Source organism: Scyliorhinus torazame, chromosome 8 (genome assembly GCF_047496885.1).
Source record: "Scyliorhinus torazame isolate Kashiwa2021f chromosome 8, sScyTor2.1, whole genome shotgun sequence".
Taxonomy (NCBI): domain Eukaryota; kingdom Metazoa; phylum Chordata; class Chondrichthyes; order Carcharhiniformes; family Scyliorhinidae; genus Scyliorhinus; species Scyliorhinus torazame.
The window spans coordinates 1,901,277-1,925,429 of NC_092714.1; the positions used below are offsets into that span (position 1 = coordinate 1,901,277).

At 51.9% G+C, this 24,153-nt stretch overlaps 1 protein-coding gene across 1 annotated transcript in view; it reads left to right on the forward strand.

Moving 5' to 3' along the window:
* The window catches only part of LOC140428695 (high affinity cGMP-specific 3',5'-cyclic phosphodiesterase 9A-like), a 122,082-nt gene that overhangs the window by 52,761 nt on the left and 45,168 nt on the right, over window positions 1-24,153 (forward strand). Inside the window, exons 3-4 of the mRNA XM_072515427.1 lie at window positions 15,410-15,487; window positions 17,655-17,698. Coding sequence (XP_072371528.1) covers window positions 15,410-15,487; window positions 17,655-17,698 — 122 coding nt within the window. The remainder of the gene's footprint in view (window positions 1-15,409; window positions 15,488-17,654; window positions 17,699-24,153) is intronic.

Consider the following 24,153-nt stretch of genomic DNA (forward strand, 5'->3'; position numbering starts at 1 on the left):
GTCCCCATCAAACACTCCCAGGACAGGTACAGCACGGGGTTAGATACAGAGTAAAGCTCCCTCTACACTGTCCCCATCAAACACTCCCAGGACAGGTACAGCACGGGGTTAGATACAGAGTAAAGCTCCCTCTACACTGTCCCCATCAAACACTCCCAGGACAGGTACAGCACGGGGTTAGATACAGAGTAAAGCTCCCTCTACACTGTCCCCATCAAACACTCCCAGGACAGGTAGAGCACGGGGTTAGATACAGAGTAAAGCTCCCTCTACACTGTCCCCATCAAGCACTCCCAAGACAGATACAGTACGGGGTTAGATACAGAGTAAAGCTCCCTCTACACTGTCCCCATCAAACACTCCCAGGAGAGGTACAGCACGGGGTTAGATACAGAGTAAAGCTCCCTCTACACTGTCCCCATCAAACACTCCCAGGAGAGGTACAGCACGGGGTTAGATACAGAGTAAAGCTCCCTCTACACTGTCCCCATCAAACACTCCCAGGACAGATACAGCACGGGGTTAGATATAGAGTAAAGCTCCCTCTGCACTGTCCCCATCAAACACTCCCAGGACAGGTACAGCACGGGGTTAGATACAGAGTAAAGCTTCCTCTACACTGTCCCCATCAAACACTCCCAGGACAGGTACAGCACAGGGTTAGATACAGAGTAAAGCTCCCTCTACACTGTCCCCATCAAACACTCCCAGGACAGGTACAGCACGGGGTTAGATACAGAGTAAAGCTCCCTCTACACTGTCCCCATCTAACACTCCCAGGACAGGTACAGCACAGGGTTAGATACAGAGTAAAGCTCCCTCTCCACTGTCCCCATCAAACTCTCCCAGGACAGGTACAGCACAGGGTTAGATACAGAGTAAAGCTCCCTCTCCACTGTCCCCATCAAACACTCCCAGGACAGGTACAGCACGGGGTTAGATACAGAGTAAAGCTCCCTCTACACTGTCCCCATCAAACACTCCCAGGACAGGTACAGCCCGGGGTTAGATACAGAGTAAAGCTCCCTCTACACTCTCCCCATCAAACGCTCCCAGGACAGATACAGCACGGGGTTAGATACAGAGTAAAGCTCCCTCTACACTGTCCCCATCAAACACTCCCAGGACAGGTACAGCACGGGGTTAGATACAGAGTAAAGCTCCCTCTACACTGTCCCCCATCAAACACTCCCAGGACAGGTACAGCAGGGGGTTAGATATAGAGAAAGCTCCCTCTACACTGTCTCCATCAAACACTCCCAGGACAGGTACAGCATGGCGTTAGATACAGAGTAAATCTCCCTATACACTGTCCCCATCAAACACTCCCAGGACAGGTACAGCACGGGGTTAGATACAGAGTAAAGCTCCCTCTACACTGTCCCCATCAAACACTCCCAGGACAGGTACAGCACGGGGTTAGATGCAGAGTAAAGCTCCCTCTACACTGTCCCCATCAAACACTCCCAGGACAGGTACAGCACGGGGTTAGATACAGAGTAAAGCTCCCTCTACACTGCCCCCATCAAACACTCCCAGGACAGGTACAGCACGGGGTTAGATACAGAGTAAAGCTCCCTCTACACTGTCCCCATCAAACACTCCCAGGACAGGTACAGCACGGGGTTAGATACAGAGTAAAGCTCCCTCTACTCTGTCCCCATCAAACACTCCCAGGACAGGTACAGCACGGGGTTAGATACAGAGTAAACTCCCTCTACACTGTCCCCATCAAACACTCCCAGGACAGGTACAGCATGGGGTTAGATACCGAGTAAAGCTCCCTCTACACTGTCCCCATCAAACACTCTCAGGACAGGTACAGCATGGGGTTAGATACAGAGTAAAGCTCCCTGTACACTGTCCCCATCAAACACTCGCAGGACAGGTACAGCATGGGGTTAGATACAGAGAAAAGCTCCCTCTGCACTGTCCCAATCAAACACTCCCGGGACAGGTACAGCACGGGGTTAGATACAGAGTAAAGCTCCCTCTACACTGTCCCCATCAAACACTCCCCAGACAGGTACAGCACAGGGTTAAATACAGAGTAAAGCTCCCTCTACACTGTCCCCATCCAACACTCCCAGGACATGTACAGCATGGGGTTAGATACAGAGTAAAGCTCCCTCTACACTGTCCCCATCAAACACTCCCAGGACAGGTACAGCATGGGGTTAGATACAGAGTAAAGCTCCCTCTACACTGTCCCCATCAAACACTCCCAGGACAGGTACAGCACGGGGTTAGATACAGAGTAAAGCCCCCTCTACACTGTCCCCATCAAACACTCCCAGGACAGGTACAGCATGGGGTTAGATACAGAGTAAAGCTCCCTCTACACTGTCCCCATCAAACACTCCCAGGACAGGTACAGCACGGGGTTAGGTACAGAGTAAAGCTCCCTCTACACTGTCCCCATCAAACACTCCCAGGGCAGGTACAGCACAGGTTAGATACAGAGTAAAGCTCCCTGTACACTGTCCCCATCAAACACTCGCAGGATAGGTACAGCATGGGGTTAGATACAGAGAAAAGCTCCCTCTGCACTGTCCCAATCAAACACTCCCAGGACAGGTACAGCATGGGGTTAGATACAGAGTAAAACTCCCTCTCCACTGTCCCCATCAAACACTCCCAGGACAGGTACAGCACGGGGTTAGATACAGAGTAAAGCTCCCTCTACACTGTCCCCATCAAACACTCCCAGGACAGGTACAGCACGGGGTTAGATACAGAGGAAAGCTCCCTCTACACTGTCCCCATCAAACACTCCCAGGACAGGTACAGCACGGGGTTAGATACAGAGGAAAGCTCCCTCTACACTGTCCCCATCAAACACTCCCAGGACAGGTACAGCACGGGGTTAGATACAGAGTAAAGCTCCCTCTACACTGCCCCCATCAAACACTCCCAGGACAGGTACAGCACGGGGTTACATACAGAGTAAAGCTCCCTCTACACTGTCCCCATCAAACAGTCCCAGGACAGGTGCAGCATGGGGTTAGATACAGAGTAAAGCTCCTTCTACACTGTCCGCATCAAACACTCCCAGGACAGGTACAGCACGGGGTTGGATACAGAGTAAAGGTCCCTCTACACTGTCCCCATCAAACACTCCCAGGACAGGTACAGCACGGGGTTAGATACAGAGTAAAGCTCCCTCTCCACTGTCCCCATCAAACACCCCCAGGACAGGTACAGCACGCGTTTAGATACAGAGTAAAGCTCCCTCTCCACTGTCCCCATCAAACTCTCCCAGGACAGGTACAGCACAGGGTTAGATACAGAGTAAAGCTCCCCCTACACTGTCCCCAACAAACACTCCCGGGACAGGTACAGCACGGGGTTAGATACAGAGTAAAGCTCCCTCTACACTGTCCCCATCAAACAGTCCCAGGACAGGTACAGCATGGGGTTAGATACCGAGTAAAGCTCCCTCTACACTGTCCCCATCAAACACTCCCAGGACAGGTACAGCACGGGGTTAGATACAGAGTAAAGCTCCCTCTACACTGTCCCCACCAAACACTCCCAGGGCAGGTACAGCACGGGGTTAGATACAGAGTAAAGCTCCCCCTACACTGTCCCCATCAAACACTCCCAGGACAGGTACAGCACGGGGTTAGATACAGAGTAAAGCTCCCTCTGCACTGTCCCCATCAAACATTCCCAGGACAGGTACAGCACGGGGTTAGATACAGAGTAAAGCTCCCTCTACACTGTCCCCATCAAACACTCCCAGGACAGGTACAGCACGGGTTAGATACAGAGTACAGCTCCCTCTACACTGTCCCCATCAAACACTCCCAGGACAGGTACAGCACGGGTTAGATACAGAGTACAGCTCCCTCTACACTGTCCCCATCAAACACTCCCAGGACAGTGACAGCACAGGGTTAGATACAGAATAAAGCTCCCTCTACACTGTCCCCATCAAACACTCCCAGGACAGGTACAGCACGGGGTTAGATACAGAGTAAAGCTCGCTCTACACTGTCCCCATCAAACACTCCCAGGACAGGTACAGCACGGGGTTAGATACAGAGTAAAGCTCCCTCTACACTGTCCCCATCAAACACTCCCAGGACAGGTACAGCACGGGGTTAGATACAGAGTAAAGCTCCCTCTACACTGTCCCCATCAAACACTCCCAGGACAGGTACAGCACGGGGTTAGATACAGAGTAAAGCTCCCTCTACACTGTCCCTATCAAACACTCCCAGGACAGGTACAGCACGGGGTTAGATACAGAGTAAAGCTCCCTCTACACTGTCCCCATCAAGCACTCCCAAGACAGATACAGTACGGGGTTAGATACAGAGTAAAGCTCCCTCTACACTGTCCCCATCAAACACTCCCAGGAGAGGTACAGCACGGGGTTAGATACAGAGTAAAGCTCCCTCTACACTGTCCCCATCAAACACTCCCAGGAGAGGTACAGCACGGGGTTAGATACAGAGTAAAGCTCCCTCTACACTGTCCCCATCAAACACTCCCAGGACAGATACAGCACGGGGTTAGATATAGAGTAAAGCTCCCTCTGCACTGTCCCCATCAAACACTCCCAGGACAGGTACAGCACGGGGTTAGATACAGAGTAAAGCTTCCTCTACACTGTCCCCATCAAACACTCCCAGGACAGGTACAGCACAGGGTTAGATACAGAGTAAAGCTCCCTCTACACTGTCCCCATCAAACACTCCCAGGACAGGTACAGCACGGGGTTAGATACAGAGTAAAGCTCCCTCTACACTGTCCCCATCAAACACTCCCAGGACAGGTACAGCACAGGGTTAGATACAGAGTAAAGCTCCCTCTCCACTGTCCCCATCAAACTCTCCCAGGACAGGTACAGCACAGGGTTAGATACAGAGTAAAGCTCCCTCTACACTGTCCCCATCAAACACTCCCAGGACAGGTACAGCACGGGGTTAGATACAGAGTAAAGCTCCCTCTACACTGTCCCCATCAAACACTCCCAGGACAGGTACAGCCCGGGGTTAGATACAGAGTAAAGCTCCCTCTACACTCTCCCCATCAAACGCTCCCAGGACAGATACAGCACGGGGTTAGATACAGAGTAAAGCTCCCTCTACACTGTCCCCATCAAACACTCCCAGGACAGGTACAGCACGGGGTTAGATACAGAGTAAAGCTCCCTCTACACTGTCCCCCATCAAACACTCCCAGGACAGGTACAGCAGGGGGTTAGATATAGAGAAAGCTCCCTCTACACTGTCTCCATCAAACACTCCCAGGACAGGTACAGCATGGCGTTAGATACAGAGTAAAGCTCCCTCTACACTGTCCCCATCAAACACTCCCAGGACAGGTACAGCACGGGGTTAGATACAGAGTAAAGCTCCCTCTACACTGTCCCCATCAAACACTCCCAGGACAGGTACAGCACGGGGTTAGATACAGAGTAAAGCTCCCTCTACACTGTCTCCATCAAACACTCCCAGAATAGGTACAGCACGGGGTTAGATACAGAGTAAAGCTCCCTCTCCACTGTCCCCATCAAACACCCCCAGGACAGGTACAGCACGCGTTTAGATACAGAGTAAAGCTCCCTCTCCACTGTCCCCATCAAACTCTCCCAGGACAGGTACAGCACAGGGTTAGATACAGAGTAAAGCTCCCCCTACACTGTCCCCAACAAACACTCCCGGGACAGGTACAGCACGGGGTTAGATACAGAGTAAAGCTCCCTCTACACTGTCCCCATCAAACAGTCCCAGGACAGGTACAGCATGGGGTTAGATACCGAGTAAAGCTCCCTCTACACTGTCCCCATCAAACACTCCCAGGACAGGTACAGCACGGGGTTAGATACAGAGTAAAGCTCCCTCTACACTGTCCCCACCAAACACTCCCAGGGCAGGTACAGCACGGGGTTAGATACAGAGTAAAGCTCCCCCTACACTGTCCCCATCAAACACTCCCAGGACAGGTACAGCACGGGGTTAGATACAGAGTAAAGCTCCCTCTGCACTGTCCCCATCAAACATTCCCAGGACAGGTACAGCACGGGGTTAGATACAGAGTAAAGCTCCCTCTACACTGTCCCCATCAAACACTCCCAGGACAGGTACAGCACGGGTTAGATACAGAGTACAGCTCCCTCTACACTGTCCCCATCAAACACTCCCAGGACAGGTACAGCACGGGTTAGATACAGAGTACAGCTCCCTCTACACTGTCCCCATCAAACACTCCCAGGACAGTGACAGCACAGGGTTAGATACAGAATAAAGCTCCCTCTACACTGTCCCCATCAAACACTCCCAGGACAGGTACAGCACGGGGTTAGATACAGAGTAAAGCTCGCTCTACACTGTCCCCATCAAACACTCCCAGGACAGGTACAGCACGGGGTTAGATACAGAGTAAAGCTCCCTCTACACTGTCCCCATCAAACACTCCCAGGACAGGTACAGCACGGGGTTAGATACAGAGTAAAGCTCCCTCTACACTGTCCCCATCAAACACTCCCAGGACAGGTACAGCACGGGGTTAGATACAGAGTAAAGCTCCCTCTACACTGTCCCTATCAAACACTCCCAGGACAGGTACAGCACGGGGTTAGATACAGAGTAAAGCTCCCTCTACACTGTCCCCATCAAGCACTCCCAAGACAGATACAGTACGGGGTTAGATACAGAGTAAAGCTCCCTCTACACTGTCCCCATCAAACACTCCCAGGAGAGGTACAGCACGGGGTTAGATACAGAGTAAAGCTCCCTCTACACTGTCCCCATCAAACACTCCCAGGAGAGGTACAGCACGGGGTTAGATACAGAGTAAAGCTCCCTCTACACTGTCCCCATCAAACACTCCCAGGACAGATACAGCACGGGGTTAGATATAGAGTAAAGCTCCCTCTGCACTGTCCCCATCAAACACTCCCAGGACAGGTACAGCACGGGGTTAGATACAGAGTAAAGCTTCCTCTACACTGTCCCCATCAAACACTCCCAGGACAGGTACAGCACAGGGTTAGATACAGAGTAAAGCTCCCTCTACACTGTCCCCATCAAACACTCCCAGGACAGGTACAGCACGGGGTTAGATACAGAGTAAAGCTCCCTCTACACTGTCCCCATCAAACACTCCCAGGACAGGTACAGCACAGGGTTAGATACAGAGTAAAGCTCCCTCTCCACTGTCCCCATCAAACTCTCCCAGGACAGGTACAGCACAGGGTTAGATACAGAGTAAAGCTCCCTCTACACTGTCCCCATCAAACACTCCCAGGACAGGTACAGCACGGGGTTAGATACAGAGTAAAGCTCCCTCTACACTGTCCCCATCAAACACTCCCAGGACAGGTACAGCCCGGGGTTAGATACAGAGTAAAGCTCCCTCTACACTCTCCCCATCAAACGCTCCCAGGACAGATACAGCACGGGGTTAGATACAGAGTAAAGCTCCCTCTACACTGTCCCCATCAAACACTCCCAGGACAGGTACAGCACGGGGTTAGATACAGAGTAAAGCTCCCTCTACACTGTCCCCCATCAAACACTCCCAGGACAGGTACAGCAGGGGGTTAGATATAGAGAAAGCTCCCTCTACACTGTCTCCATCAAACACTCCCAGGACAGGTACAGCATGGCGTTAGATACAGAGTAAAGCTCCCTCTACACTGTCCCCATCAAACACTCCCAGGACAGGTACAGCACGGGGTTAGATACAGAGTAAAGCTCCCTCTACACTGTCCCCATCAAACACTCCCAGGACAGGTACAGCACGGGGTTAGATACAGAGTAAAGCTCCCTCTACACTGTCTCCATCAAACACTCCCAGAATAGGTACAGCACGGGGTTAGATACAGAGTAAAGCTCCCTCTACACTGTCCCCATCAAACACTCCCAGGACAGGTACAGCACGGGGTTAGATACAGAGTAAAGCTCCCTCTACACTGTCCCCATCAAACACTCCCAGGACAGGTACAGCACGGGGTTAGATGCAGAGTAAAGCTCCCTCTACACTGTCCCCATCAAACACTCGCAGGAGAGGTACAGCACAGGGTTAGATACAGAGTAAAGCTCCCTCTACACTGTCCCCATCAAACACTCCCAGGACAGGTACAGCACGGGGTTAGATACAGAGGAAAGCTCCCTCTACACTGTCCCCATCAAACACTCCCAGGACAGGTACAGCACGGGGTTAGATACAGAGTAAAGCTCCCTCTACACTGTCCCCATCAAACACTCCCTGGACAGGTACAGCACGGGGTTAGATACAGAGTAAAGCTCCCTCTACACTGTCCCCATCAAGCACTCCCAAGACAGATACAGTACGGGGTTAGATACAGAGTAAAGCTCCCTCTACACTGTCCCCATCAAACACTCCCAGGAGAGGTACAGCACGGGGTTAGATACAGAGTAAAGCTCCCTCTACACTGTCCCCATCAAACACTCCCAGGAGAGGTACAGCACGGGGTTAGATACAGAGTAAAGCTCCCTCTACACTGTCCCCATCAAACACTCCCAGGACAGATACAGCACGGGGTTAGATATAGAGTAAAGCTCCCTCTGCACTGTCCCCATCAAACACTCCCAGGACAGGTACAGCACGGGGTTAGATACAGAGTAAAGCTTCCTCTACACTGTCCCCATCAAACACTCCCAGGACAGGTACAGCACAGGGTTAGATACAGAGTAAAGCTCCCTCTACACTGTCCCCATCAAACACTCCCAGGACAGGTACAGCACGGGGTTAGATACAGAGTAAAGCTCCCTCTACACTGTCCCCATCAAACACTCCCAGGCAAGGTACAGCACAGGGTTAGATACAGAGTAAAGCTCCCTCTCCACTGTCCCCATCAAACTCTCCCAGGACAGGTACAGCACAGGGTTAGATACAGAGTAAAGCTCCCTCTACACTGTCCCCATCAAACACTCCCAGGACAGGTACAGCACGGGGTTAGATACAGAGTAAAGCTCCCTCTACACTGTCCCCATCAAACACTCCCAGGACAGGTACAGCCCGGGGTTAGATACAGAGTAAAGCTCCCTCTACACTCTCCCCATCAAACGCTCCCAGGACAGATACAGCACGGGGTTAGATACAGAGTAAAGCTCCCTCTACACTGTCCCCATCAAACACTCCCAGGACAGGTACAGCACGGGGTTAGATACAGAGTAAAGCTCCCTCTACACTGTCCCCCATCAAACACTCCCAGGACAGGTACAGCAGGGGGTTAGATACAGAGTAAAGCTCCCTCTACACTGTCCCTATCAAACACTCCCAGGACAGGTACAGCACGGGGTTAGATACAGAGTAAAGCTCCCTCTACACTGTCCCCATCAAGCACTCCCAAGACAGATACAGTACGGGGTTAGATACAGAGTAAAGCTCCCTCTACACTGTCCCCATCAAACACTCCCAGGAGAGGTACAGCACGGGGTTAGATACAGAGTAAAGCTCCCTCTACACTGTCCCCATCAAACACTCCCAGGAGAGGTACAGCACGGGGTTAGATACAGAGTAAAGCTCCCTCTACACTGTCCCCATCAAACACTCCCAGGACAGATACAGCACGGGGTTAGATATAGAGTAAAGCTCCCTCTGCACTGTCCCCATCAAACACTCCCAGGACAGGTACAGCACGGGGTTAGATACAGAGTAAAGCTTCCTCTACACTGTCCCCATCAAACACTCCCAGGACAGGTACAGCACAGGGTTAGATACAGAGTAAAGCTCCCTCTACACTGTCCCCATCAAACACTCCCAGGACAGGTACAGCACGGGGTTAGATACAGAGTAAAGCTCCCTCTACACTGTCCCCATCAAACACTCCCAGGACAGGTACAGCACAGGGTTAGATACAGAGTAAAGCTCCCTCTCCACTGTCCCCATCAAACTCTCCCAGGACAGGTACAGCACAGGGTTAGATACAGAGTAAAGCTCCCTCTACACTGTCCCCATCAAACACTCCCAGGACAGGTACAGCACGGGGTTAGATACAGAGTAAAGCTCCCTCTACACTGTCCCCATCAAACACTCCCAGGACAGGTACAGCCCGGGGTTAGATACAGAGTAAAGCTCCCTCTACACTCTCCCCATCAAACGCTCCCAGGACAGATACAGCACGGGGTTAGATACAGAGTAAAGCTCCCTCTACACTGTCCCCATCAAACACTCCCAGGACAGGTACAGCACGGGGTTAGATACAGAGTAAAGCTCCCTCTACACTGTCCCCCATCAAACACTCCCAGGACAGGTACAGCAGGGGGTTAGATATAGAGAAAGCTCCCTCTACACTGTCTCCATCAAACACTCCCAGGACAGGTACAGCATGGCGTTAGATACAGAGTAAAGCTCCCTCTACACTGTCCCCATCAAACACTCCCAGGACAGGTACAGCACGGGGTTAGATACAGAGTAAAGCTCCCTCTACACTGTCCCCATCAAACACTCCCAGGACAGGTACAGCACGGGGTTAGATACAGAGTAAAGCTCCCTCTACACTGTCTCCATCAAACACTCCCAGAATAGGTACAGCACGGGGTTAGATACAGAGTAAAGCTCCCTCTACACTGTCCCCATCAAACACTCCCAGGACAGGTACAGCACGGGGTTAGATACAGAGTAAAGCTCCCTCGACACTGTCCCCATCAAACACTCCCAGGACAGGTACAGCACGGGGTTAGATGCAGAGTAAAGCTCCCTCTACACTGTCCCCATCAAACACTCGCAGGAGAGGTACAGCACAGGGTTAGATACAGAGTAAAGCTCCCTCTACACTGTCCCCATCAAACACTCCCAGGACAGGTACAGCACGGGGTTAGATACAGAGGAAAGCTCCCTCTACACTGTCCCCATCAAACACTCCCAGGACAGGTACAGCACGGGGTTAGATACAGAGTAAAGCTCCCTCTACACTGTCCCCATCAAACACTCCCTGGACAGGTACAGCACGGGGTTAGATACAGAGTAAAGCTCCCTCTACACTGTCCCCATCAAGCACTCCCAAGACAGATACAGTACGGGGTTAGATACAGAGTAAAGCTCCCTCTACACTGTCCCCATCAAACACTCCCAGGAGAGGTACAGCACGGGGTTAGATACAGAGTAAAGCTCCCTCTACACTGTCCCCATCAAACACTCCCAGGAGAGGTACAGCACGGGGTTAGATACAGAGTAAAGCTCCCTCTACACTGTCCCCATCAAACACTCCCAGGACAGATACAGCACGGGGTTAGATATAGAGTAAAGCTCCCTCTGCACTGTCCCCATCAAACACTCCCAGGACAGGTACAGCACGGGGTTAGATACAGAGTAAAGCTTCCTCTACACTGTCCCCATCAAACACTCCCAGGACAGGTACAGCACAGGGTTAGATACAGAGTAAAGCTCCCTCTACACTGTCCCCATCAAACACTCCCAGGACAGGTACAGCACGGGGTTAGATACAGAGTAAAGCTCCCTCTACACTGTCCCCATCAAACACTCCCAGGACAGGTACAGCACAGGGTTAGATACAGAGTAAAGCTCCCTCTCCACTGTCCCCATCAAACTCTCCCAGGACAGGTACAGCACAGGGTTAGATACAGAGTAAAGCTCCCTCTACACTGTCCCCATCAAACACTCCCAGGACAGGTACAGCACGGGGTTAGATACAGAGTAAAGCTCCCTCTACACTGTCCCCATCAAACACTCCCAGGACAGGTACAGCCCGGGGTTAGATACAGAGTAAAGCTCCCTCTACACTCTCCCCATCAAACGCTCCCAGGACAGATACAGCACGGGGTTAGATACAGAGTAAAGCTCCCTCTACACTGTCCCCATCAAACACTCCCAGGACAGGTACAGCACGGGGTTAGATACAGAGTAAAGCTCCCTCTACACTGTCCCCCATCAAACACTCCCAGGACAGGTACAGCAGGGGGTTAGATATAGAGAAAGCTCCCTCTACACTGTCTCCATCAAACACTCCCAGGACAGGTACAGCATGGCGTTAGATACAGAGTAAGGCTCCCTCTACACTGTCCCCATCAAACACTCCCAGGAGAGGTACAGCACGGGGTTAGATACAGAGTAAAGCTCCCTCTACACTGTCCCCATCAAACACTCCCAGAATAGGTACAGCACGGGGTTAGATACAGATTAAAGCTCCCTCTACACTGTCCCCATCAAACACTCCTAGGACAGGTACAGCACGGGGTTAGATACAGAGTAAAGCTCCCTCTACACTGTCTCCATCAAACACTCCCAGAATAGGTACAGCACGGGGTTAGATACAGAGTAAAGCTCCCTCTACACTGTCCCCATCAAACACTCCCAGGACAGGTACAGCACGGGGTTAGATACAGAGTAAAGCTCCCTCTACACTGTCCCCATCAAACACTCCCAGGACAGGTACAGCACGGGGTTAGATGCAGAGTAAAGCTCCCTCTACACTGTCCCCATCAAACACTCGCAGGAGAGGTACAGCACAGGGTTAGATACAGAGTAAAGCTCCCTCTACACTGTCCCCATCAAACACTCCCAGGACAGATACAGCACGGGGTTAGGTACAGAGTAAAGCTCCCTCGACACAAGGTGGTGGTGAGCTGCTTTCTTGAACCGCTGCAGCCCATGTGGTGTAGGTACACCCAAAAGGATAATGTTACACAACTGGGCGTATTCTGGAGGTTTATAAATGATGCGAGATAGAGGCTCCAAATCTGTCGGGAAATCAAAGGTGTCACAAACTCTCAAGTGATGGAATCGGGATTGAATTCCCCAAGTATCGATTGGGATAATCTGCCGGTAAATGTGGAGGAGGGGGAGGAATTTCTGAAATGGGTTCAGGAGAACCTCCTTGATCACACTGTTGACATTGTAACTGGAAGCAGGAATTTCTGCATTTGCTGCTGGGGAATGAGATGGGTCCAGTGGACTGTGGGTTTCTGAGCGTCCTTATGGATAAGAGTGATTATCACATCATCAGCTTTAGATTAGCAATGGACAAAAGCAAGGAACAATCCAAGAAAGGACGTCTAAATTGGAGAACAAATAACAAAGAACAATCCAGCGCAGGAACAGGACCTTCGGCCCTTCAATCCTGTACCGGTCATGATACCACCCTTGGCCAAAACCCTCAGCACTTCCTTGTGCCGTATCCCTCTATACCCATCCTACCCATGTGTTTGTCAAGATGCCTTTTGAACACCGTTAATGTATCTGCTTCCACAACCTGCCCTGGCAACGCGTTCCAGGCTCTCACCACCCTCGGTGTAAAAACCTGCCTCGCATATCTCCTCCAGACTTTGCCCCATGACCTTAAACCTATGAACCTACAAACATTAATGATCTGGAAGAAGGTACTGAAGGCACTGTTGCTAAGTTTGCAGATGATACAAAGATCTGTAGAGGGGCAGGTAGTATTGAGGAAGCAGGCGGGCTGCAGAAGGACTTGGACAGGCTAGGAGAGTGGGCAATGAAGTGGCAGATGGAATACAATGTGGAAAAGTGTGAGGTTATGCACTTTGGAAGGAGGAATTTAGACATAGACTATTTTCTAAATGGGGAAATGGGGAAAAAGCACAAAGGGACTTGGGAATCCTTGTTCACGATTCTCTTCAGGTTAATGTGCAGGTTCAGTCGGTAGTTAAGAAGGCAAATGCAATGTTAGCATTCATGTTAAGAGGGCTGGAATACAAGACCAGGAATGTACTTCTGAGGCTGTATAAGGCTCTGGTCAGACCCCATTTGGAGTATTGTGAGCAGTTTTGGGCCCCAGATCTAAGGAAGGATGTGCTGGCCTTAGAAAGGGTCCAGAGGAGGTTCACAAGAATGATCCCTGGAATGAAGAACTTGCCGTATGAGAAACGGTTGAGGACCAGTTGGAGTTTAGAAGGATGAGAGGGGATCTTATTGAAACATACAGGATATTGCAAGGCCTGGATAGAGTGGATGTGGAGAGGATGTTTCCACTTGTAGGAAACACTAGAAGCAGAGGACACCATCTCAGACTAAAGGGACGATCCTTTAAAACCGAGATGAGGAGGAATTTCTTCAGCCAGAGGGTGGTGAATCTGTGGAACTCTTTGCCGCAGAAGGCTGTGGAGGCCAAATCACTGAGTGTCTTTAAGACAGAGGTAGATAGGTTCTTGATTATTAAGGGGATCAGGGGTTATGGGGAGAAGGCAGGAGAATGGGGATGAGAAAATATCAGCCGTGATTGAATGGCGGAGCAGACTCGATGGGCCGAGTGGCCTAATTCTGCTCCTATGTCTTATGGTCTATGCCCCCTGGTGACTGACCCCTCCACCCTGGGAAAGAGTGCCTGCCCATCCACTCTGTCCACACCCCTCATAATCTTGTAGGCGTCTATCAGGTCACCCCTCAACCTCCGTCATTCTATTGCAAACAGTCTGAGTCTATTCAGCCTCTCCACACAGCTAATGAGAAGAGAAATAGCCAGGGTAAGATGGAACTAAAGACGAAGAGGAAAATCTGGATCAGAGCAATGGGTATCTGGTGGATTCAGATGAATTCTTCAAACGAGAACCAGGTCAAATACAATAAGTTGAGAGAAGTGAAAAAAAATACAGGAAAAGAGAAAATGAAAATGGAATGAGAATTAACAGAAACCCCCCAAATCTTCTCGTGGCGTGGAAGTAGTAAACAGGTTGTGGTGTCCAATCGGGACACATGTCTGCGTGGGTTTCACCCCCACAACCCAAAGATGTGCAGGGTAGGTGGATTGGCCACGCTAAATTGCCCCTTGATTGGAACAAATGAATTGGGTACTCTGAATTTATTTTAAAAAAGAGAATCCCGAGGATTGGTCTGAAAGGTCAAAATCCTGGAATTCCCTCCCTAAGAGCACAGTGGGTGTACCTACACCCCCGGGACAGCAGTGGTTGAAGAAGGCAGCTCACCCCCACCTTCTGAAGGGCAATTAGGGATGGGCAGTAAATGCTGACCTGACCAGCGGCCCACATCAGGTGAACGAAAAAAAGAAAATACATCCCGGACTCAATGACCCAACCAGCCAAAATACTTCCCTTGATCATTGTTAATTGTGTATGAATTTAGTGTTAATTGTATTCAGGTGGTGGTATCTGGAGACTCACCTGTGTTTCTATATAAAGGAGTAAGTGTGGGAGTAGGCTGGAGGTAGATGGTATAGAAAGCATTTCTCATTCAAAAAACCGCTGCAAGTATTTGTGTAATCTCCAGTGTGGTTTCCCTCCCTGGGTACTTTCTGAACACTGAAAATCTATGTGTGGGAGGGGGTTTCAGTTTGTGGCGTAGGGGAGGGGTAATTCAATTCAGATTATGCTGACAGAAATTTAAACCTGATTATTAACATCCAAACCTCGCATCATTTGCTGACTTCACCAAAGCTGAGGATCAAGCTGATAAAACTGCGATCATTGTTTTGACTCCTGTGTGTCTGTTTCAGGAGCACTGCTATTTCACTGCTGGATTCACACAATGCAATCATCTCCATTGATCCAACAATGCCTACCAATACAGAAAGGTAACTTCAACCTTCCAACTTTCCAGCTGTTCTTCAGAAACTGGTCACTAGGTATTAATTATCTCTGCCTAATGTCTTATTATAATAATAATATTAATAATCTTTATATGTCACAAGTAGGTTTACATTAACACTGCAATGAAGTTACTGTGAAAAGCCCCTAGTTACCACATTCCGGCCCCTGTTCGGGTACACAGAGGGAGAATTCAGAATGTCCAATTCACCTAACAGCACGTTTTTCGTGACTTGAGGGAGGAAACCGGAGCGCCCGGAGGAAACCCACACAGACACGGGGAGAACGTGCAGACTCCGCACAGACAGTGACCCAAGCTGGAATCGAAAGGGTCCTTAGTGCTGTGAAGCAACAGTGCTAGCCACTGTGCTACATGCTTCACAGCGCCAGGGACCTGGGTTTGATTCCCCGCTGGGTCGCTGTCTGTGTGGAGTCTGCACGTTCCCCCCCCCCTCCGTGTCTGCGTGGGTTTCCTCCGGGTGCTCCGGTTTCCTCCCACGAGTCACGAAAGATGTTGGGCTGCTTTCTCAGCCGTCGGATGCTCCATTTTACCGGCAGCCCGGGGTTTTCACGAAGGCGCGGGGCTGCCCCACAACGGGAAACCCCATTGACCAGCCGGCGAAACGGAGCATCCCGCCGGCGGGGTGAACCAGAAATCTGGCGCAGCGGGGCGGAGAATCCAGCCCGTGGGGAAAAACATCCAGCCCGTGGGGCAAAACATCCAGCCCGTGGGGCAAAACATCCAGCCCGTGGGGCAGAAAATCCAGCCCGTGGGGCAGAAAATCCAGCCCGTGGGGCAGAAAATCCAGCCCGTGGGGAAAAACATCCAGCCCGTGGGGCAGAAAATCCAGCCCGTGGGGCAGAAAATCCAGCCCGTGGGGCAGAAAATCCAGCCCGTGGGGCAGAAAATCCAGCCCGTGGGGCAGAAGATCCAGCCAATGGGGAAAAACATCCAGCCCGTGGGGCAGAAAATCCAGCCCGTGGGGCAAAACATCCAGCCCGTGGGGCAGAAAATCCAGCCCGTGCTGTTAGGTGAGAAGGCAAATGGAATTTTGTCCTTCACTGCGAGAGGGATGGAGTTTAAGACTAGGGAGGTTATGCTGCAATTGTATAAGGTGTTAGTGAGGCCACACCTGGAGTATTGTGTTCAGTTTTGGTCTCCTTACTTGAGAAAGGACGTACTGGCACTGGAGGGTGTGAAGAGGAGATTCACTAGGTTAATCCCAGAGCTGAAGGGTTGGATTACGAGGAGAGGTTGAGTAGACAGGGACTGTACTCGTTGGAATTTAGAAGGATGAGGGGGGATCTTATAGAACATATAAAATTGTGAAGGGAATAGATAGGATAGCTGCGGGCAGGTTTTTTCCACTGGCGGGTGAAAGCAGAACTAGGGGGCATAGCCTCAAAATAAGGGGAAGTAGATTTAGGACTGAGTTTAGGAGGAACTTCTTCACCCAAAGGGTTGTGAATCTATGGAATTCTTTGCCCAGTGAAACAGTTGAGGCTCCTTCATTAAATGTTTTTAAGATAAAGATAGATAGTTTTTTTAAGAATAAAGGGATTAAGGGTTATGGTGTTCGGGACGGAAAGTGGAGCTGAGTCCACAAAAGATCAGCCATGATCTCATTGAATGGTGGAGCAGGCTCGAGGGGCCAGATGGCCGACTCCTGCTCCTAGTTCTTATGTTCTTATGAATTGGACATTCTGAATTCTCCCTCTGTGTACCCGAACAGGTGCCGGAATGTGGCGACTCGGGGCTTTTCACAGTAACTTCATTGCAGTTTAAATGTAAGCCTACTTGTGACAATAATAAACATTATTAATATTATTAAACTGCACATATTCTGTTAATGAAGGTGTGTTCATAACACAGTCAAACAGGTTTAGTATCGATCTGCAAATCCTTCCAACACACGCCAATGGCAGGCGGTAGGAAAGGGAGAGATTCCTGGTCAGCCATGCGATGGAAGGAATGTTGGAGCCTCTACCATCACTGCCCATAGCTCCAGTCTACAACAAGCCTGTAAAAGTACATGTTGGCTCGGCAACTTAAACTTCCTGCGTGAACTATAGCACATCACCACCAACATTCCGTCCCTGCTGAAATTCCTTGAAATGTGTCTTATTGTCCCAAACGTTGTCTCTTTGTTCCAGCTCTCCATATCGAGTTGTTGCTCTGACAGGTGCTCAGCTATCAGGTCAGTTCATTATAATGACCAATTCTCTCTATACATCAGGTACACAAGCAAAGGCTGTTCTCCGATTGTTGTGATTGTCAGTGATGTGGGCAAGTGTGTTCCTCTGCGTGAATGTGTGTTCCTCTGCGTGAATGTGTGTTCCTCTGCGTGAATGCGTGTTCCTCTGCGTGAATGCGTGTTCCTCTGCGTGAATGTGTGTTCCTCTGCGTGAATGTGTGTTCCTCTGAGTGAATGTGTGTTCCTCTGCGTGAATGTGTGTTCCTCTGCGTGAATGTGTGTTTCTCTGTGTGAGGCCATGTTCCTCTGCGTGAATGTGTGTTCCACTGCGTGAATGTGTGTTCCTCTGCGTGAATGTGTGTTCCTCTGCGTGAATGTGTGTTCCTCTGCGTGAATGTGTGTTCCTCTGCGAGAATGTGTGTTCCTCTGCGTGAATGTGTGTTCCTCTGCGTGAATGTGTGTTCCTCTGCGAGAATGTGTGTTCCTCTGCGAGAATGTGTGTTCCTCTGCGTGAATGCGTGTTCCTCTGCGTGAGTGCGTGTTCCTCTGCGTGAATGTGTGTTCCTCTGCGTGAATGTGTGTTCCTCTGCGAGAATGTGTGTTCCTCTGCGTGAATGCGTGTTCCTCTGCGTGAATGTGTGTTTCTCTGCGTGAATGTGTGTTCCTCTGCGTGAATGTGTGTTCCTCTGCGTGAATGTGTGTTCCTCTGCGAGAATGTGTGTTCCTCTGCGTGAATGTGTGTTCCTCTGCGTGAATGTGTGTTCCTCTGCGAGAATGTGTGTTCCTCTGCGTGAATGCGTGTTCCTCTGCGTGAATGCGTGTTCCTTTGCGTGAATGTGTGTTCCTCTGCGTGAATGTGTGTTCCTCTGCGTGAATGCGTGTTCCTCTGCGTGAATGTGTGTTTCTCTGCGTGAATGTGTGTTCCTCTGCGTGAATGTGTGTTCCTCTGCGTGAATGTGTGTTCCTCTGCGAGAATGTGTGTTCCTCTGCGTGAATGTGTGTTCCTCTGCGTGAATGTGTGTTCCTCTGCGAGAATGTGTGTTCCTCTGCGTGAATGCGTGTTCCTCTGCGTGAATGCGTGTTCCTTTGCGTGAATGTGTGTTCCTCTGCGTGAATGTGTGTTCCTCTGCGTGAATGCGTGTTCCTCTGCGTGAATGTGTGTTCCTCTGCGTGAATGTGTGTTCCTCTGCGAGAATGTGTGTTCCTCTGCGTGAATGCGTGTTCCTCTGCGTGAATGCGTGTTCCTTTGCGTGAATGTGTGTTCCTCTGCGTGAATGTGTGTTCCTCTGCGTGAATGCGTGTATCTCTGTGTGAGGCCGTGTTCTTCTGCGTGAATGCGTGTTTCTCTGTGTGAGGCCGTGTTCTTCTGGTGTGAGTGTGTTTTGTTCTGTGTGATGCCCCACAGTGCCTCATGGATGCCCAGTCTCGAGTTGTTCAGTCTGTTTGAAGTCTATCCCATTTAGCGCGGGGCCAGTGCCACACAACACGATGGAGGATATCCTCAATGTGAAGACGGGACTTTGTCTCCACAAGGACTGTGCGGTGGTCACTTCTGCCGATACTGTCAGGGACAGGTACACCTGCAGCAGGCAGGTTGGTGAGGAGGAGGTCAAGTATGTTTTTCCCTCTTGTTGGTTCCCTCACACCTGCTGCAGTCCCAGTCTAGCAGCTCTGTCCTTTAGGACCCGGCCAGCTCAGTCTGTGGTGGTATGACCGAGCCACTCTTGGTGATGGACATTGAAACCCCCACCCAGAGAATATTCTGCGCCCTCGCCACCCTCCGAGCTTCCTCCAAGTGGTGGTCAACATGGAGGAGTAACTGATTCATCAGCTGATGGTGGCCGGTACGTGGTAATCAGCAGGAGGTTTCCTTGCGCATGTATAACCTGAAGCCAGGAGACTTCCTGGGGTCCAGAGTGGAAGTTGAGGACTCGCAGGAAACTCCCTCCGGACTGTATCCCACTGTGTCGCCCCCTCTGTTGGGTCTGACCTGCCGGTGAGACAGGACATACCCAGGAATGGTGAGAGTGGAGTCCCGGACATTGTCTGTGAGGTACGATTCTGTGAGTGTGACTACGTCAGGCTGTAGTTTGACGAGTCTGTGAGAAGCTCTCCCAACTTTGGCACAAGCCCCCAGATGTTAGTGAGGATCTTGCAGGGTCGGCAGGGCTGGGTTTGCCGTTGTCGATTCCGGTGCTGGGTCGATGCTGGGGGGCCGTCCGGTTTTGTTCCTTTTTGATGTTTTTGCAGCAGTTGAATAAAACTGAGTGGTTTGCTGAGAGTCCATCACATTGCTGTGGGTCTGGGGTCACGTGTAGGCCAGACCAGGTAAGGACGGCAGATTTCCTTCCCTAAAGGACGTTAGTGAACCAGGTGGATTTTTACAACAATTCACAATGGGTTCATGTCAACATTAGAGTTTTAATTCCAGAGATGTTATTGAGTTTTAATTCCACCATCTGCTGGGGTGGGATTGGAACCCGGGTCACAGATTTGTATCCTGGGTCCATGGGTTACTGGTCCAGTGACAATACCACGATGCCTCCACCTCCCCAGAGGTCCGGGCAGCATCTTCCACCTTGGGAAAGATAAATACAAAATATTAATTTATTACCTTCGCCAAGCCTCCTGCCTCCATACCCAGGAATGGTGATAATGGCGATAACGGTGATAATGGTGATAATGGCGATCATGGTGTCTGGGACATTGGGCTGGATTCTCCGTCCTGGGATGCCCAGAATGCTGTCTCCGATGGTCTGGTGAATCGGCATCGCCGCAAAATTGGGATGGGCGCCGTTGCCGACCCTTCACTGGCGGCGTGAATGAGTTCCACTCCACACGGCAGCAAGCACATGGAAATAAATGCAAATGGGTTGTAATGTCCCTTTTGCATCTGTTTATCAGGCCTGGTGCCCTATGCTCTGGCCTCCCGTGATTCTCCTGTGCGCACGGCAGGGATTCACATGGGCATGGTTCACTTGTGGTCGCCACAATCATGCCCCTGACGTGGTGGATCTTATGGTTGGCCAAGGAATCTGGAACCCTCCCCCTGACACCATCTCTTCAGCCACGTATCCATCTGATACATCCTGGTATTCTACTCTGACTAGCACGTGGCATTGGTAACAATCCTGAGATCACCACCTTCGAGGACCGAGTTCTCAACTTTCTTCCTGACTCCCGATGTTCTGCCTTTAGGGCCTCTTCGCTTTTTTTTCCCTATGTAATTGGTACCGATGTGTACCACAACCACTGGCTGGTCACCCTCCCCCCTCCAGAGTGTCCTGTACCCTCCGAGACATCCCTGACCCTAGCACCAGGGGGGCAACACACCATCCTGGAGTCTCGTTTGCGGCCACAGAAACGCCTGTCTATTCCCCTTACAATTGAATCCCCGATAACTATTGCACTGTCACACCTATCACCCCTATCACCCTATTGTCACACCGATCACCCCTATCACCCTATTGTCACACCTATCACCCCTCCCTCTTGCATGGAATTAATTTGGCTGCTGCTCCTTTCCCTGAGAGACCATTTCCCTCAACAGTATCCAAAGTGGTTTATCTGTTTTGCAGGGGAATGGCCACAGGGGATTCCTGCACTGCCGGTCTAGCTCTCTTGCTCTGTCTGGTGGTCACCCATTCACTTCCTATCTGCAGAGTCTGAGCCTGTGGTGTGACCGCCTCTCTATACGTGCTATCCACACCACTCTCCACCTCGCGGATGCTCCACTGTGTCCGCAGTCAGCGCTCCAGCTCCGAAACCCAGACTTCCAGTAGCTGTCCCCGGAGAGACCTCCTGCACACATGCTGGCCCCGGGCACTGGGAATGTTCCCGGCCTCCCACATGCTGCAAGAGGAGCAAACCAAGGCTTTGAGCTGACCTGCCACGAGTAGCCCTTTAAAGTAAAGATTGGAAGAGTTTAATATCAGATTGTATGCAATTCTCTGCTGCCCTCCTGTCCTTGTCCTCGGTACTATATAGCCCTTACAGAGTGTAAACCACAAATGTGTTTTCAAACTGTGAGTAATAAAAATTGTGAAGCCTTACCCACCACTTAGCAATCGGCTGTCTCCCTTGTAGCCTCAGCTGCAGCAGGCACGACCCCGCTCGAGACATTTAAAGGTTACAGAGCAAGGAGAAAAAACAAAGAGCTCTGCACCAAATTCTTTCTCAGCTTCAAACTCCCAAGTTTAAAACTCTCTCTGGCTGTGTCTCTCTCTGGCTGTGCCTCACTCTGGCTGTGTCTCCCTCTGGCTGTGTCTCCCTCTGGCTGTGCCTCCCTCTGGCTGTGCCTCACTCTGGCTGTGTCTCCCTCTGGCTGTGCCTCACTCTGGCTGTGTCTCCCTCTGGCTGTGTCTCCCTCTGGCTGTGTCTCCCTCTGGCTGTGCCTAACTCTGGCTGTGTCTCCCTCTGGCTGTGTCTCCCTCTGGCTGTGCCTCACTCTGGCTGTGTCTCCCTCTGGCTGTGCCTCACTCTGGCTGTGCCTCACTCTGGCTGTGTCTCCCTCTGGCTGTGCCTCACTCTGGCTGTATCTCCCTCTGGCTGTGTCTCCCTCTGGCTGTGTCTCCCTCTGGCTGTGCCTCACTCTGGCTGTGCCTCACTCTGGCTGTGTCTCCCTCTGGCTGTGCCTCACTCTGGCTGTGTCTCCCTCTGGCTGTGTCTCACTCTGGCTGTGCCTCACTCTGGCTGTGTCTCCCTCTGGCTGTGCCTCACTCTGGCTGTGTCTCCCTCTGGCTGTGCCTCACTCTGGCTGTGCCTCACTCTGGCTGCATCTCCCTCTGGCTGCGTCTCCCTCTGGCTGTGTCTCCCTCTGGCTGTGTCTCCCTCTGGCTGTGTCTCCCTCTGGCTGTGTCTCCCTCTGGCTGTGTCTCCCTCTGGCTGTGCATCACTCTGGCTGTGCTTCACTCTGGCTGTGCCTCCCTCTGGCTGTGTCTCCCTCTGGCTGTGACTCACTCTGGCTGTGCCTCCCTCTGGCTGTGCCTCACTCTGGCTGTGCCTCCCTCTGGCTGTGCCTCCCTCTGGCTGTGCCTCACTCTGGCTGTGTCTCCCCAGCTGGCTGTGTCTCCCTCTGGCTGTGTCTCCCTCTGGCTGTGTCTCCCTCTGGCTGTGTCTCCCTCTGGCTGTGTCTCCCTCTGGCTGTGCATCACTCTGGCTGTGCCTCACTCTGGCTGTGCCTCACTCTGGCTGTGCCTCACTCTGGCTGCATCTCCCTCTGGCTGCGCCTCACTCTGGCTGTGCCTCACTCTGGCTGTGCCTCACTCTGGCTGCGCCTCACTCTGGCTGTGCCTCACTCTGGCTGCACCTCACTCTGGCTGCATCTCCCTCTGGCTGCGCCTCACTCTGGCTGTGCCTCACTCTGGCTGCGCCTCACTCTGGCTGTGCCTCACTCTGGCTGCACCTCACTCTGGCTGCATCTCCCTCTGGCTGCGCCTCACTCTGGCTGCATCTCCCTCTGGCTGCGCCTCACTCTGGCTGTGCCTCACTCTGGCTGCGCCTCACTCTGGCTGCATCTCCCTCTGGCTGCGCCTCACTCTGGCTGCATCTCCCTCTGGCATTGCCTCACTCTGGCTGTGCCTCACTCTGGCTGTGCCTCACTCTGGCTGTGCCTCACTCTGGCTGCATCTCCCTCTGGCTGCGCCTCACTCTGGCTGCATCTCCCTCTGGCTGCGCCTCACTCTGGCTGTGCCTCACTCTGGCTGTGCCTCACTCTGGCTGCATCTCCCTCTGGCTGCACCTCACTCTGGCTGCATCTCCCTCTGGCATTGCCTCACTCTGGCTGTGCCTCACTCTGGCTGTGTCTCACTCTGGCTGCGCCTCACTCTGGCTGTGCCTCACTCTGGCTGTGCCTCACTCTGGATGTAGCCTGTTCCACTGCCCGTGCTCAAAGCTGCACCAGTGCGGGATGCGTTGTGCCAGTGTGGGATGCGCTGCGCCAGTGCGGGATGCATTGTGCCAGTGTGGGATGCGCTGCGCCAGTGCGGGATGCGTTGTGTCAGTGTGGGATGCGTTGCACCAGTGCAGGATGCGTTGCGCCAGTGCATGATGCGCTGCACCAGTGTGGGATGCGTGGTGCCAGTGCAGGATACAGTGTGTCAGCGCGAGATACGTTGTGTCAGTTGTCCTGCATCAGTTGGGGTTGTCCTGCACCATTGAGGGATGCGTTGCAACATTGCGGGATATGCTGCACCAGTGAGGGTTGCATTGCACCAGTGCGGGGTGGGATGCGCTGCGCCAGTGGCGGATGCACTGCACAAGTGCGGGATCCGCTACGCCAGTGCAGGACGCGCTGCACAAGGCGGGGTGCGTTGCGCCAGCACGTGATGTGCTGCACCAGTGCGTGATGCGCTGGGCCAGTGCAGGATTCATTGCGCCAATGCGGGATAGGTTGCGCCAGTGCGGGTGCGTTGCACCAGATCGGGATGCGTTACGCCCGCTAGTGCCGGATGTATTGC